Genomic DNA, 16,239 nt, shown 5'->3' with positions numbered 1-16,239 from the left:
TTTGGGTTTCAATTTTTTAACTGATGACTCTTTGTGTTTAGGAACCAGAATGCTTTATGAACAGTTCTAAATGCCGTAATTTCTCATATCTTCGTACCCGATGAAATCCAAGCTTAGTACTTGGAAAGTAGAAGAATGTTTATCTTTGGCAGGCAAAACAACCTTGATTAAATCTGTCTTAAATTCAATCTCTACCTATCAGATATCAGCTTATTTCTTAAATCTCTTTGTCAGGAACTTGACTCCATCCAAAGTCATTTCTGGTGGGGTTATTTTCGGGACAAACGAAAGTTTTATCCCATCTCTTGGAATAAGTATTCACAAGTATTCATAGAGTTGAGATTATCAAATTATGTTGGCGGATATTGACTAATCGGTCTTCCATTTGGGTTAAATTGCTTGTTGTATTTTGTTTTATTTTAAAAACTAGTTTCAAAACATCTCCCTTGCATTTTGGTTTCTTGTTTTGTAGTGTAGAAGGTAGTTAAAGCTTGTGTAAAGTTTTAGTCCCACATCGGAAGTGGAAGAGAATTGATAGAGGCATATGCGTGCATGCATCGTGGTAGTGCTGTGAGACCCGCCCCTACACTGGGTCTAAAAGAAATTGTATGATTTCAGGTTCTGGTTTAGTAATCATGTATACATTGATGTTGTGGGCCTTATCGGCTGAGGATTCGAGGCAATCTCCCAATTCCCAAGTGATGGATTTCGAAGAATCAGCCTCGCATATAAGTTTTACATGCAATACATGTTAGGCGGAGCTTATGCAAAACCTGTCAACCAGATCGTAGGTAATAACCCATTAGTAATGCTATATGTAAAACTAATGTCTTATTTGTGAAACATGGGCTGAAACATAAATTTCTCCTGGGATACCATTCTTGGGACTTAATTACATTAGGGCTGCAACTTGGGCGATCTAGTCCAGGTTGGGATCTTGAAAACCCAAGCCCAACTAAATGGTGACTTGTATATATCCTAAAATCGGCTTGGATTGATATCGAGTTGGAAAATCTCAATCCTAGGGCATCTATCTCGCTCACCTGATTCAGCACACATGATCCAGCAAATCATGTAAGTATATTTGTTAATATAATAAAGGGTAGAAGATCGGGTTGTGTGGACCCTGCATATGCATGGGGGCCAATGAGAGCACACTAGTGCATCAATGGGGGTGGGGTGGTCATTTTCAAGTGGTCTTGTTTCTTAGCACGAACTGCACACAACCTAGCAAGGATCTTTTTCCCTAAAATATTTTTAGGACAAAATGTTCGTTGCTCTTGTGACCAACTAGGGGATCTATACCTCCATAGTTTTGAGCAATTCACCACGTAAAATGAAACCTGTGTATACGAAGTGACCAAAATGACCTCAAACTCATTATTGCGTTTCTATTCCCCCAAACAATCCAACCATTTGTTGCTCCATCGACTAGCATTCCCTCACCCAAAATTTAGGACAAACTTAGATTAGGATTGAACCCAATGCATTAACTCTTAACCCAACCCCGATTTGTCTATAGATTTGGATTTACAACCACATTCCAAAAAATAGTCAAGTGGGCTTGAGCTTGTTTAGTTGTTTGAGCCAAAGTTGTGCCCCTTACAAAAAGATTCCACTTGGTCAATGCAGGAGCCCCTATGTGCGGTCTCATTGGCCCCCATGCTGATGCAGGTGCTACACAGTCAGACAACGATTCCTTGCCCTATTACCAAATAGTTCATGTCATCTCACATTGTGACACTCTAAAGTCTAATCTTCGCTCTCCTACTAACCATATGAGTCCAATGTATATAAATCTTGAGACACTCCTTCAAGTGCATCTATTGGCTTAGTATGGAAGATGCCAATACTTCCTGCCGTGTAGCTCACTTCCACGTTAACTTATTTCTGTCCAAAAGAGTAGAGAAGGTTCCAATCCAACGTACAGGATCCCAGATCACACCAACATAGTCAACGGTCCACTTTCTATTTCTTTTTTGGCGCGCAAGTGTTTTCTTTTTTTCGCCCGGTATAGGCTTCCATTTCTAACGTCATCGGCTTATGAGTAGCAGAGTTAACTCTTTTTAACTTTCCCCAAGCAGCTTCAGTTTCTTCTCTTTCGTAGTCTAAAATGGGAGGAGACGCGACGAATTGGAACGAAGATGGTTACAGGAACAGCATTTTGCAGGATAGAGAACTCCAATTTCGAACTATATTCAGAAATGTATTCGCTCCATCTCAAAACCCTAGCCCAGAGATAATCGTCGTTGCTTCAAGCAACGGATCCATTGCTCCCTACTCGATCTCTTCCTGCATCTCTTCACACGTGAGTATTCGGATTCCTTTCCTTATCTGAGTTTGTTTAATCGTACCTTTATTCAATCATAGTATTGTTCGAAGTACGACTCTACAATTACAATGTCATTCGCCTAGGAAGGAAATTTGAGTGGTTCGAGTGTTTTGGATTTGCAACACTTGGCTACAATTATTTAACGTTTAAATTCGATAATGAACTGTAGATGATGCGTATTCATTGCACTATACGTGTGTATTCCTCGCTTTATGTTGTGCTACTGCTTTCATTGAAGGTCTTTTCCATAATGTATCATTCAAGCTTCAACGTGGCTCATTTTTAATTCGTGAGGTTTTCTGTAGAGTCTATTAATTTTGTTGTGGATTTGATGGAGGGCCACAAACCCTAACCTTAAACCAAGGATTGGGGGCTGAGAATTGGGGAAATAGGGATGGCGTTTACACAGGACAGAATAACAAGATTTCGATAACTGAAGATATAGGGTTCGGATGGGCTGAGGGGTTCCTGGTGGGGCCTGTCAGTGGCTGGAATCTCTCAACTCTGTGGGGTTGGGATGGAGCCAAGGATACCATGCGACCAGAGCAGAGTTGGTTGAATGCTGGGTTACATCAGGGATGGTTGTTGGAGAACAATATTTACTTTCTATTTTAGCTACCTTCTATTTCCTTGTAATAGCTAGATATAGTTTCTAATTTCAGATTTGGAAAGTAGATTTAGTTTTTATTTAGAAGTTTCTATTTTTTTTAGTCTAAGCTAAGTTAGAGTTTCTATTTTAGTTGTTTTCCTTTTTGATTACTTAGCAAAGTTTAATTACTTGTAACTCAAGTCTCAACTTTTTTAGAGACTTTCTATTTTTATTGCTTCTATTTTGGGCTCAACCTTAGAGTCTATATATTGTAATGGCCCTTAGAGGCCTCCCCCACAATTTAATGTATGAAGTTATGTTGCTGTTTTGCAATGCATTGTCCTGAGAGAGGCTGAGAAGGGTCAGATGCCCAGGCTGAGATAGCCATCTATCTCTGACCCCCATTCTTCTAGTTGATCTCCTTCCTCCTTACTTTCTATTTTTTTCCTTCACCAGCAACTAGGTGATCGAGCTCCATTACTGAAGCTACTAGTCTCTTATGGAGTCCACCAAATAGCTGCACACCTTCTGAAGTTTGGTTACTGATCTGTGGCACTAATTACACCTTGCGGCTAGGTTAGTTTCTAATTCCTGCTGCTGGTTCAAGTCTGGATTTCTCTGCAACTGAGTGACCTTTGTTGGTGCAAGTTTTGGGATCACATCTTATCACAAGGAGGCCCACTCGATCTGAGTTTGGGTCAGGTCTGACTTTAGATCAGCAAGCTACTGAGAACCCTTAATCTGTGCTATCAGCTGGTCTATTCTGGAGGTTACTGCTGCTGCAACTTGAAGGAGTCATATCACTACAACTGTTGATTGAAATCAGCTCAGATGTGGAGCTTATCCTTGCATCTTAAGAGTTTCCTTCGATCCTAATATGGTCCTCTTTTGCTGGGTGGTTTGATCTATACACACTTAAGTTTCTAATTTGGTGACCTATTGTTATCTCCACATCCGACCATTAGCTTGGTCTGAAATTGTCAGAGATTCATTCCTCCTATTGGACCTCTCTTTGCTTAAAAGGTCAGGCCCATCCATTGGTCATAACCAAGAATGCTGAGTTTGCTATTTTTCTGGCTGACTGTGGCCTGCAGCAGCCTTGTTTAGTTGCTGATTGCTGACTCCTATTGCTGGAACTGTTTGGCACTGTTGTGGGTAATATTGGGGTTAGGTTGTCTACAATCTGACCTTACATTAGAAAGGAGTGTTATAAGTTATAACTGCAGAGAAAACATAACTGTAGTATAGTGACAGTTACCAGAAGAGAAGAAACAGAAACAGAAAATAGCTTTTTAAGGTTGAGTTGTTGTTGTACCAGAAGAGAAGAAACAGAAAGTACCTTTTTAATTATGTTGTGACCTGTGGAAGTTTACCCCACAATAAGCTTCATCTCAAGCTCCACTGAATTGCTGTCCTGCATTCCTAGTAAATTCTCATTAATTTATTTCAAAACACTTACATTACATGGCTAATCAGTCAACATATTTATAGACTTATAGACTCCATAATTTTCTATTTCTGACAATGAGAATATTCTAGAATTTTCCTCAATTCCCTTGAGTTGAGTTGATGATTAAGAAAATTAAAAAAAAAAATAGAGTGTCCTAGAAACATACTTGAAGTGAATAGTGGAAACTAAGTATTAACCCAAATCTTCTTAAAACCCAAAATTGAAACTAAAAACTAACACCTAATCCGATATAGATTCATTAATCCCACAATATGGGCTTTTAAAGTGGCCCAGTTACAATAAAAACCCAAAACGTTCAGCTTAACACCTTTATAACCCATGGGCTTTCAAAATTAAGCTTAGTTACTCCCAATCAATTTGGAATGCTTGCATCAGGATGATATTGAGTATAGATGTGTGATGACGACTTTAATTCTGCCATTTATATGTATGCTTTGCCTTCTTTCTCGAGTCTATACAAGCTGACATCTGACTGCTTTAGTATTTCCAAGAACTGAGTTTACTGATATTTTCACCCCCACCCCCATCTTCTTTCCATGTACAAATGAGATTGTGCAGTCATTAAATGTTGGTAGGACAAGGAATCAGCAGTGAGTATTAGTATTTTACGTTTTGTATTGCTTTGTTTAGTGCCATCTCCATAACGATCTAATTGCAAGTTGTTGGCTTTCATATGGAGGCCTTTGCCTGGCTATTTAGTGGCTGAACCTCTTTGCTCCGTTCAAGGACACGATGGACCAGCTTATGATGTCAAATTTTATGGTGATGGGGAAGATTCTTTATTATTAAGGTCTCTCTCTCTCTATTATTTGCTATATTCTTTCAAATAAATGCACAATCACACACTTTCACTCAGAGAGAAACATGTGTGTCACTCATTTGCTTTGAAAGATAATTGAAATGCTGAATGCTGATACAGTTAAACTAAGATCTCTATCCAGGTGAATAAATTCATCAGTAAATAAAGTAAAGCACACACTTGGTAATGTAGTCCTAGATAGGTAGGAGACCTACTAGGAGCCAGGTAAATCAGAGTTTTAACTATGCTGGCCGAATGGGACAGAATAGATAAACTAGGGCAAAACTAGGGTTAGGGTTGGATGTTGAAGAAAAGGTTTTTAGGGTTTTAATGGGCAGGTGTAGGGGGTTATTAAGGGATAAAAATAATAGGGTTTGGAGAAGTTTGAAGGTTCTGCAATTTTAGGGCAGAATTATCTATCGGGTTTGGGTTTTTAATGGAGTATGGTGATGGAGGGGTAAGGGTAGGAATTAGAGGCTGTAACTTGGGTCGAGTGTAGGAGGGGGTGAGAGGGAGGTTCGATGGAAGTTTGGGGATGATCAGATGGCTGGATGATGGTTGCTTGAAAATCAAGCTAGGGTTTGATGATGGAGTTGCAGGTTTAATGGAGGGGATGGAAGGCTGATCAGTAATCTGATTGGGGTCGATGGAAAGAGGGAAGGTTTAGGTCAGAGGGCAAGGAGTAGAAGGTATGAACAGAAACTTAAACAAACTTACTGGTTTTGAAGAAATCACAGGCAGCAGCTTGAAAATTGAAGAAACCTCCCGATCTTCTCGATGCAAGGAGTTGCAGGAGTCCACTCACCCTATCCACCTTGAGATCCACAAGGATGTAATACTCAGAGAGCAATGGCAGCAATAGCAGCAAGCTTGAAAGCAAAATTTGATTAGTTGAACTGTGGGGGAGCCTCCCACATTTAAGCTTTACTTATAATCAAAACTGAACCAAAAATCCTATTCAGATTAGGAGGTGTAATCCTAATCTGAATCCTAATAACAATCAGACTTTTAATCCAAATCTGATTTAAAAAATAAAGCAATCCTCCTAAAAGAAATCGTCGAGGGGACATAAAAGTCAAATAAAACAGCTGAAATAATTAAGGGCCAAAAGACTAATTTGCCCTTAATTAAAGTATTTGAAAAAAACTAAGTATAGAAGGCTCCAACGAAAAACAAAACAGCAGCCTTGACCACAAAACAACAGCCTAGGTCAAGGCTTCTTCTTCCTAGTGCTTGGACCTGCTCAGCTCTCCCTGGCTTAGAAACATTCATCTCCGATGAATGGGTGAAGGCCATGTAATGATCATACAACTTGGGATCAAGCCTCTTGAAGTAGTCTGCATGGATCCAAGTACTGTCCTGGCATGGGCGACCTTTCTACTTGACAAGGAAAGAATGGTAACTTGTGCCATGTCGAGTGGTCTTATGCATGTCATTTAGGACCTCCTCGATTACATCCTCAGTGGGTGGCTTGAGTTGGGGCAACCTCAGCATATCCTCCGAATCACCATTGTCTGAGTAATGTCCCGTGTACAAGTAGAGATCAGCCACATTAAACACATCACTTATGCCCATAGCAGCAGGCAACTCGTGAACATAAGCGTTGGGTCCAATACGTTTCATCACCTTGTATGGACCCATCTTCTTCAGATGGAGTTTCATGTTGACACCCGGCTGGTGTCTCTCTGGGTTCACCCTGACCATGACCATGTCTCTAGGCTTGAACTCAACGAACCGGCGATGCTTGTCAGCAGTGGCTTTGTAATGTTCAGTACTGAGTGCTATCTTCCTTCGAACATCGGCGTGTACCTCGATGATGTGGCAGAGGAACTCATCTGCTTTCACACTTACCCTAGCTTGAGGGGGTAAGGGAACAAGATCAATGGGACGTTTGGGCTGTATCCCAAGAAGAATCTCGAAAGGGGTACGTCCAGTGGTCCTATTCACCAAGCTATTGTAAGCAAATTAAGCAATGTCAAGGATGGAGGGCCATGTCTTCTCATAATCTCTGACCAAATATCTCAATAGATTACTAAGGCTCCTGTTGACCACCTCTGTTTGCCCATCAGTCTGTGGGTGGAATGCAGTAGAGAACAGAAGTTTGGTGTTTGTCTTCAGCCATAAAGTCTTCCAGAAGTAGCTCATAAACTTCACATCTCGATTAGACACTATAGTACTCGGCAACCCATGGATGCGGACTATCTCCTTGAAAAACAACTTGGCAATGTGGGAAGCATCAAGTGTCTTTTGGCGGGGGATAAAATGAGCCATCTTGGTGAATCTGTCAACTACCACCATGATGGAGTCAAATCTCTCTCTGGTAGGGGGCAGCCCAAGTCCGAAATCCATACTGATGTCAAACCAGGGCTGTCGAGGGATTTACAATGGTGAATAGAGACCCGTGTTCTGCTTGGCACCCTTAGCTACTGGCAAACTCGGCATCTCCTGATTACATGCTCTACATCCTTGGCCAAGTGAGGCCAATAATACCGATCAGTCACCTGCAAGATGGTTTTATCCTTCCCAAAGTGTCCTCCTAGGCCTCTTCCATGTAACTCCCTTATAATGTGTTGCCGTAGGGACGAGTCGGGAATGCAGAGTCGTGTTCCTAAAAATAGGTAACCATCATGCATAGAATATTTAGGGTGCTGTCCACCCTACTTCAAATCAGCATATAGGACCTGAAAGTCCTTGTCACTAGCATACTCTTCTTTGATCTGCTCGATGCTAAGTGCATGGGCTGAGAATGTGTTCAAAGTCAGGACTTTTCTGCTCAGTGCTTCAGCCACTGTGTTCTCCTTTCCTGGCTTATACTTGAGGGCAAAATTAAACTCCTGTAGATAAGCAACCCATTTAGTGATGTAGAATTATCACCAAACTGGGCTTCTTTTATTAGGAATAAGTCTAGGGTTGGGATATATATATGTTGGGCCTTTAATGAGCCTAAACTAGGGGTATATAGGTTGCATACGGGATTAGCCCAATACTTAGTTTATTTTTATGTTTTTTAATTGAACCGGTTCAAATTGGTTGCATCCAATTGGTTCAATTTAAGTGATCATGTGACTTGGTTAAGTGGTCATGTGATGTAAGTTGGGCTGGATTAGGTCTCTATAAGTCCAGCCATGTTTTGAGTTTATTTCCTTTAGTATTCTAGTTTCCTAGTCAGTTTAAGTTACCTAATAGGTTAGGGATAGGGTTAGGCCTTTCTTTTTTAGTGTCCAAGTCTATTTTTGAGTCTTCCATATAGGTTTGTAAAGGAGGCCAGCATTGACTACGAATTTGATTAATGAAAAGCTTTTGTTTGCTGCCATTGCTGCTGCTTTGCTTTGTTGAGTGTTGCTCCTTGTGAGTGTGCATCCTTGTGGTTCTATCAAGGTGGAAAGGGACTGGTGGAATCCGGTTGATTCCTTACGCCGTGACGGATGGGAGGATCTTCTTCAATTCGATGGTGGTTCTATCCTTCATATCTGTTCAAGCTGCTGCCAGAGTAAGTTTGACACCCAATTTTTTCTTTTAACCCTCTAATCCTTTCCCCCAAACGATCCCCTTTATTTTTGGTTTGAATCCCACAAACCCTAACTCCATTAAACCCTAGATCTTGCTACCCAGCCATATTTAACCATTAGAATTACTTCAAATTCAAACCACAGCCTCTCCTTAACACCCCCTACACTCGACTCAAGCTGCTGCCCATATTTGTCTTTCAAAACCCTAAATGTGACCTAAGTTCTAAAACCCAAAACCTGAAACCTTAGCCCTAATTTCTGGAATTTTGAATTCTCATCTAAGCCTAACCAAATCTAGCTTTCTGAACTCCCCAAAACCTGCCTAGTTTAATCGTATAAACTATATTCCTATTATCCTACCCTAACCCTAGGAATTGACCTAAATCCTAGTGTTGTCCATTTGAACCAGCAGCCTTTTTTGTTATTTGATCCTGTTGTTTGGTTCTTAGTAGGTCTCCTACCTATCTAGGATTACATTATTTTGCACACCTAGTGCTAATGGACTTTTGAGAGTGGAGGTGCTTGAGTGCCTCATGATCAATGTACAGGACAAATTCTTTGCCAATAAGATAATGCCTCCAATGTCGCAACACCTGAACAACAACATAAAGCTCAATGTCATAGGTAGAATACCTAGTTTTGACATCATTAAGCTTTTCACTATAGAAGGCAATAGGGTGTCCATTCTGCATAAGTACTCCTCCTAGGCCGATATGGGAAGCATCAATAGCAACTTTGAATATGTGGTCAAAATTGGGTAGGTGTAACACTGGGGCTTCAGTCATCCTTTTCTTAATCACTTGGAATGCTTTGTGGGCTGCTGCTGTCCATTCAAACTTTCCCTTACTCTGCTTGGTGCATTCGGTTATGGGTGCCATGATGGCACTAAAGTTGTGAACAAAGCGCCTGTAGAACAATGCCAAACTGTGGAAACTCCGTACTTCAGTGAATGTCTTCGGAGTAGGCCAATCAACAATGCTCCTGACCTTTTCCAGATTAACTTCAACACCTTTCGAAGAGATGATAAAACCAAGGAAAACAACCTTGGGCAGCATGAAGGAGCACTTCTTCAAGTTAATAAACAACTTCTCTTGCTTGAGCACTCTTATAACTTGTTTCAAATGGTCAATATGGTCATCTGGATGTTTGCTGTACACAAAAATGTCATCAAAATAAACAACCAGAAATTTTCCAATAAAGGGATGAAGTACCTGTGTCATGACTCTCATGAATGTGCTAGGTGCATTCATCAGACCAAAGGGCATAACCTTCCATTCGAACAGTCCATCCTTGGTCTTGAAGGCTGTCTTCCATTCATCTCCAGGCCGGATGCGAATCTGGTGATAACCACTACGAAGATCGATCTTAGAGAAGATCATAGAGCCGGACAGCATGTCCAACATATCATCAAGCCTAGGAATTGGGAACCTATACTTGATGGTAATCTTGGTAATGGCTCTGCTGTCCACGCACATGTGCCACAAACCATCCTTTTTTGGAGTCAACAGGGCTGGAACAGCACAAGGCTGAGACTCTCTTCAATAAATCTCTTTTGGAGCAGCTCTCCAACTTGCTTCTTGAGTTTTTCATGCTCTGTAGGACTCATTCTGTAGGCGGGCAGATTTGGCAAAATAGAACCAGGCCAAGTCTATCACATGCTGAATATTTCTCAATGGGGGCAACTCATTTGGCAGTTCCTCGGGCACCACATCAGAGAAATCGTGTAAGAGATCCTTAATGGGTTGTGCTAATTGTGCTTCTTGTTGGGCAGCAGCTTCCTGAGTCACTACGGCAAGGACCAAGCCTGAATCATGGCTAGTGTGCTCAAACTCCTGTGGAACAGCCAACAATTTACCTTCAGATTCTGTCCCCTTCTGATTGGTGCGCATGGTACAGCGCATAGTACTATATCTCGCGATATATCGGTATCTCGGGCCTACCGAGATATCCGAAATATCCGAGATATCGCGAAATATGACCGAAATATTGCATTTTTTCTGCAATATTTCGGGGTCCATCTAGGGGAGTATTTGGCCATATCTAGGCCTCGAAACTTCATGGACAGCCTTATTTAAGCTTAATAAACACATTTAAACCATAAAATTGTAAAAATGTGAATTCAAATTGGTGTTTTGGGCTTGCACCCTTGATTGACATACAGCGACCCTAATGTATAAATAGTTAAATACACATAGATTAGGCAGTTAATATTTAATAATAGTATTTAACTTCATCACATATCAAGTTAAAGCCAATAAACATTGATGAGTACCATGATTCTGATAAACTCCATAATATTCAATAACTCGCTTAAAGCCTTAAAGGCAATACACTAAGTGTCAAAGTTCGTAAGTCACAAGACTCGCAACTCGCAAGTCACAACTCACAAGTTCATAGATCAATGAAATCACAACTTAAGGTACAAATTACAAGTGCTAAACTGCTAATGTAGATGCACATATGCACTTCAATTGACACTTTTAGATTACTAATACACTTGTATAGTTTTTTAATAGTTTTCCCCTAACCCTTATATTTTTCACATAATTAAAACCAATTTTTTATATAGAATGTTAATATAAGTATTGACCTAACACAAAAAAACCAAAAATTAGTAAACATAATATACATGTAATGCATTTCAAAACATATAGAAATAACTTTCATATTTTTTCATTATTTTTTAAACTTAAAACTCATATTTTTCCCTATTTATTTCTGTTTTTTTAATTTTTTATATATTTTTCTTAATTTCTGAAAATTAAAATAATTATTTAAGAGCAGAAAAATAAATCCGACACCGTGAAGCCGTAGATCGGCCATTGGTGTCTAACATATATTTAATTCATTACCATCTAAGTCATATTACCCCTAATTATTTCCTATTTTAATTGTAGGAAAATGAATTTTTAAAACCAGAAAAAAAAAAATACATATGAAAAAAATTTCGACACCGTGAGGCTATAGATCGGCCTCCGTGTCTAACATATATTAATATCATTACCATCCAACAAAATTTGTACATAGTCTTTTCAAAAAATAGTTTTAGAGGAATAGAATTTACCTTAAATAGTGGAAAAAGGCTTGGATGATGAGCTTAGATGACCCTCCGATGAGTTTACCGCGAAAATCCGACAGAATGTGCTTGAACAATGGCTAGAGTGTTGGATGAGAGCTTGGAAGAGTGGAAGAATAGGCAAAAGACTGAAATTCCTTAGCAAATGCAGCTCTCGTCGAAATATGGACCGAAATCTGCGAAATATTGTATTAAAGCCCCCTTCACGTGACACTTTAAGCCAAAATACCATATTTCGCCGATATCTCACGAGATATCGCCGATATCTCATGAGATATCGACGAAATATGGTATTTTTCATTGCGACCTGATTTCGCATCTCGGTAAGCTCGAGATATACGAAATTAAGCGATATTTCGGCGAAATATCGCGAGATTTTGAACCATGGTACAGCGTTTGTGCATCTCTTCAGGTAAATTGAGAGGATAAAAGACAACTTGCTTTCCTTTGTGTTGAAACACATACTGATTTTTTCTTCCGAGGATGGCAACATCATTGTCGTATAGCTATGGTCTTCCCAGTAGAACATCAGTCATTCTCATCTGAATAATGTCACACCAAACCTCCTCCGAATAGTGTTGGACCTGCAGGGGGACATAGCATCTCTTGTTCACGTCTAGTTTATTCCCATTCAGCAAAGAGACTTTGTAAGGCATTGGGTGCTTTTCAAATTTCGGATTTGCCTTCTTCACAAAGCCTTCGGAAACAACATTAACATAGCTGCCACTATCAACAATTATCTGGGCAGTGCGTTCTCCCGCTTGCATGCGAGTATAGAAGATGCAACTACGTCGCCAATCTTCACCTTTGGTTTCAGCACTCAATATACGTGCTACAACATGAATACCTTGGGTATCTTCAATGTAAGCAGCCCCATCACCATCATCATCATCATTAGGGGGTAATGCATATATACCCTGTTCGTCACTACCATCAGGGTTTTCATCTTCTCTTGCAGCCACATGAACAAGTTTGTGTTTTTGGGGACAATCTCTGGCATAGTGACCCTTTTCATTACAATAGTAACATGTATTAGGATCATTGCTAGTCATGGGAACCTTGCCCTTGTTGTCTACACGAGGAGCACTATCAGTAGAATAGGCTGTTCGTGTAGAACCAGCAGTAGTGTTGTTACCTCTATTGTAACCATTAGTTGTTTTGGATGCTGAAAAGATTTCCTGGAGTCGACAGTAGTGGGGACAAACCTTCTATTGGTACTCAATAGGTCTTCAGCCTTCAGGGCTTTCTCAAAGCAGCCCTTGATGTCTCGAACAATAGCAACTCCAATAGCTTTAACAATGTCAGATCTCAATCCTAGCCGAAACCGAGACAACATCTGAGTAGCTCCCTCTCTAGTGTCAGTACGAGAGGAGAGAGCATCGAACTTCTGCGTGTACTCAGCTACAGACATAGTCCCTTGTCGTAGGGAGTTGAATTGATCTTGCATCTGAGCTCTGTAATGTCTGGGCCAAGTATTTTCCCCTCAAATCATACTTCATGTCTTCCCAAGTAGTAGGCGCATGGCCATCAAGTTCCATGTCTGCTTTTCGCCACCATTCTCGGGCAGAGTTGATTACTGGGTACGTGCCAGTCTCATCTTTCGGTCTTCAGGCAAGTCATACCAATCAAAGTAATCGTCCAGGGCAGCAATCCAATCATAGAACACCTGGGGATCATGGTTCCCATCAAACTCTTTCAGCTTGAGTTTGACCTTCTGCGTATCATACCTCTTGTTAGTACTTAGTAGCTTTATCTGTAGAGAAGTATGATCTCATGTATTCCTCAAAATTAGGTCTTCGAGGCTCTTCTCCGTTGTCATCTCTGTCGTTCCTGTCATATCTACGTCTGTCTCTGTGATCTCTATGGTGTCTAGAATGACTTCTGGAATGATCTCTGTGATCTTCATTCCTTCCCAGAGTTCCATGTACTTCAGAATTGATTTGGATTCTGTCCTCCTCAAGGGGATCATTGCTATCCCTAATTGGAGTATTCCTCTGTTCTTCGAACCAGGTCACTTTTTCATTTAATTTTTGCAGCCTGTCCATGATTACTGCCATGGGATCAGGTGGGGGTAGTAGTGTGGGGTCCACAATAGGGTTGCCATGTTCGTCCATGGCTCTGATACCACTTAATGTAGTCCTAGATAGGTAGGAGACCTACTAGGAGCCAGGTAAATCAGAGTTTTAACTATGCTGGCCGAATGGGACAGAATAGATAAACTAGGGCAAAACTAGGGTTAGGGTTGGATGTTGAAGAAAATGTTTATAGGGTTTTAATGGGCACGTGTAGGGGGTTATTAAGGGATAAAAATAGTAGGGTTTGGAGAAGTTTGAAGGTTCTGCAATTTTAGGGCAGAATTATCTATCGGGTTTGGGTTTTTAATGGAGTATGGTGATGGAGGGGTAAGGGTAGGAATTAGAGGCTGTAACTTGGGTCGAGTGTAGGAGGGGGTGAGAGGGAGGTTCGATGGAAGTTTGGGGATGATCAGATGGCTGGATGATGGTTGCTTGAAAATCAAGCTAGGGTTTGATGATGGAGTTTCAGGTTTAATGGAGGGGATGGAAGGCTGATCAGTAATCTGATTGGGGTCGATGGAAAGAGGGAAGGTTTAGGTCAGAGGGCAAGGAGTAGAAGGTATGAACAGAAACTTAAACAAACTTAATGGTTTGAAGAATTCAAAGGCAGCAGCTTGAAAATTGAAGAAACCTCCCAATCTTCTTGATGCAAGGAGTTGCAGAAGTCCACTCACTCTATCCACCTTGAGATCCACAAGGATGTAATACTCAGAAAGCAATGGCAGCAATAGCAGCTTGAAAGCAAAATTTGATTAGTTGAACTGTGGGGGAGCCTCCCACATTTAAGCTCTATTTATAATCAAAACTGAACCAAAAATCCTATTCAGATTAGGAGTTGTAATCCTAATCTGAATCCTAATAACAATCAGACTTTTAATCCAAATCTGATTTAAAAAACAAAGCAATCCTCCTAAAAGAAATCGTGGAGGGGCCATAAAATTAAATAAAACAGTTGAAATAATTAAGGGCCAAAAGACTAATTTGCCCTTAATTAAAGAACTTGAAAAAAACTAAGTATAGAAGGCTCCAATGAAAAACAAAACAGCAGCCTAGGTCAAGGCTTCTTCTTCCTAGTGCTTGGACCTGCATCACTTGGTTTCTTGATTTCTTCCTTATATGTGGGTCTAAAATGGTGTCAGACACTTGAACTGGGAGATTTTGAAGAGCATCATATAAAGCTTTATGAAGACATCAACAATTGTAAGACAATCTTCTTGAAAAACTAATGAAAGCAATATATACCCATTTTAGACCTGGAACCCAACAAATATATATATATATATATATATATATCATAGTTGTCATGGCGTCGCCATGGCGCTGGGGGAAAGGGCATATCGAGGTCTGCCATGGTATATGTATAAATATCGAGTGATATGGCTTCCATGGCGTCGCCATGGATGCCATACCACGATATATGGGTATGTCGACCGATATTTGAACATTTAATGTATAAAAGTCAGGTTTATATATATATATATATTTTTTAAAAAACGATTTAATAACTTAGATGCTTTTTCGTTAATGTGTATTGGAGGTGTAACTTGAAAAGTTACACCTGCAATACACATTATCATAAAACTTAAAAATATTAAACATAATAACTTATACCCTAATGGGGGGAAATAGAAAACGCAAAAGGGAAAATCGAGAGGAGAGGGATCTCGACTCCGGCAACGGTAACTTCCTCGCTTCCTGCAACTCTCGAGTCTCGGCAGCCTTCGAACAAGTTCGAAGTTCGAACTTCTCCAGTTCTCCGGCAATCTCCAGGACTCCAACTCTCCAAGTGAGTAAATTTTTATTTTTTTTTTAATTTGGATCTTCTTCCTCCTCCCAGGCAGACCTCGTCTTCTTCTTCTTAACTTCTTCTTCTTCAGTTCTTCTCCTCCCAGCCTCCGGTAGTGATTACAGCCAGTAGTATCGTTTTTTTTTTTTTTTTTCTCTTGCCTTGCTTCCTCCTCCCAGGCAGACCTCTTCTTCTTCTTCTTAACTTCTTCTTCTTTAGTTCTTCTCCTCCCAGCCTCCGGTAGTGATTACAGCCAGTAGTATCGTTGTTTTTAATATTTTTTCTCTTGCCTTGCACAGCCACATTTACACACACAGAGACAGGGAGAGAGTCGAGAGACAGAGGGGGGGATTTATTTCAGTTAGTAGTCCTCGACTCCTCTCGTTTTTTTTTTTTCTTTTTTCTTTTTTCTTCTTTGCTTGTACAGTCACAGAGACAGGGACATAGTCGAGAGACAGAGGGGGGAGGGATTTATTCCAGTCAGTGCTGTAACCATAGTCCTCTCGTTTTTTTTTTTCTTTTTCTTTTTTGTTCTTTGCTTGTACAGTCACAGAGACAGGGACATAGTCAAGAGACAGAGGGGGAAGGGATTTATTCCAGTC

At 40.4% G+C, this 16,239-nt stretch overlaps 1 protein-coding gene across 1 annotated transcript in view; it reads left to right on the top strand.

The window, feature by feature from the left end:
• Positions 1-2,038: 2,038 nt before the first annotated feature.
• The window catches only part of LOC122668769 (eukaryotic initiation factor 4A-14-like), a 73,941-nt gene continuing 59,740 nt past the window's right edge, over positions 2,039-16,239 (top strand). Inside the window, exons 1-3 of the mRNA XM_043865302.1 lie at positions 2,039-2,308; positions 4,951-4,982; positions 5,072-5,182. Of these exons, the coding sequence (XP_043721237.1) occupies positions 2,114-2,308; positions 4,951-4,982; positions 5,072-5,182 (338 nt within the window). The 5' untranslated portion in view covers positions 2,039-2,113. The remainder of the gene's footprint in view (positions 2,309-4,950; positions 4,983-5,071; positions 5,183-16,239) is intronic.

This window comes from Telopea speciosissima, chromosome 7, assembly GCF_018873765.1.
Source record: "Telopea speciosissima isolate NSW1024214 ecotype Mountain lineage chromosome 7, Tspe_v1, whole genome shotgun sequence".
In the NCBI taxonomy this organism is placed as follows: domain Eukaryota; kingdom Viridiplantae; phylum Streptophyta; class Magnoliopsida; order Proteales; family Proteaceae; genus Telopea; species Telopea speciosissima.
Note: the sequence above shows the minus strand (reverse complement) of the source record. Positions and strands in the feature narration are given on the sequence as shown.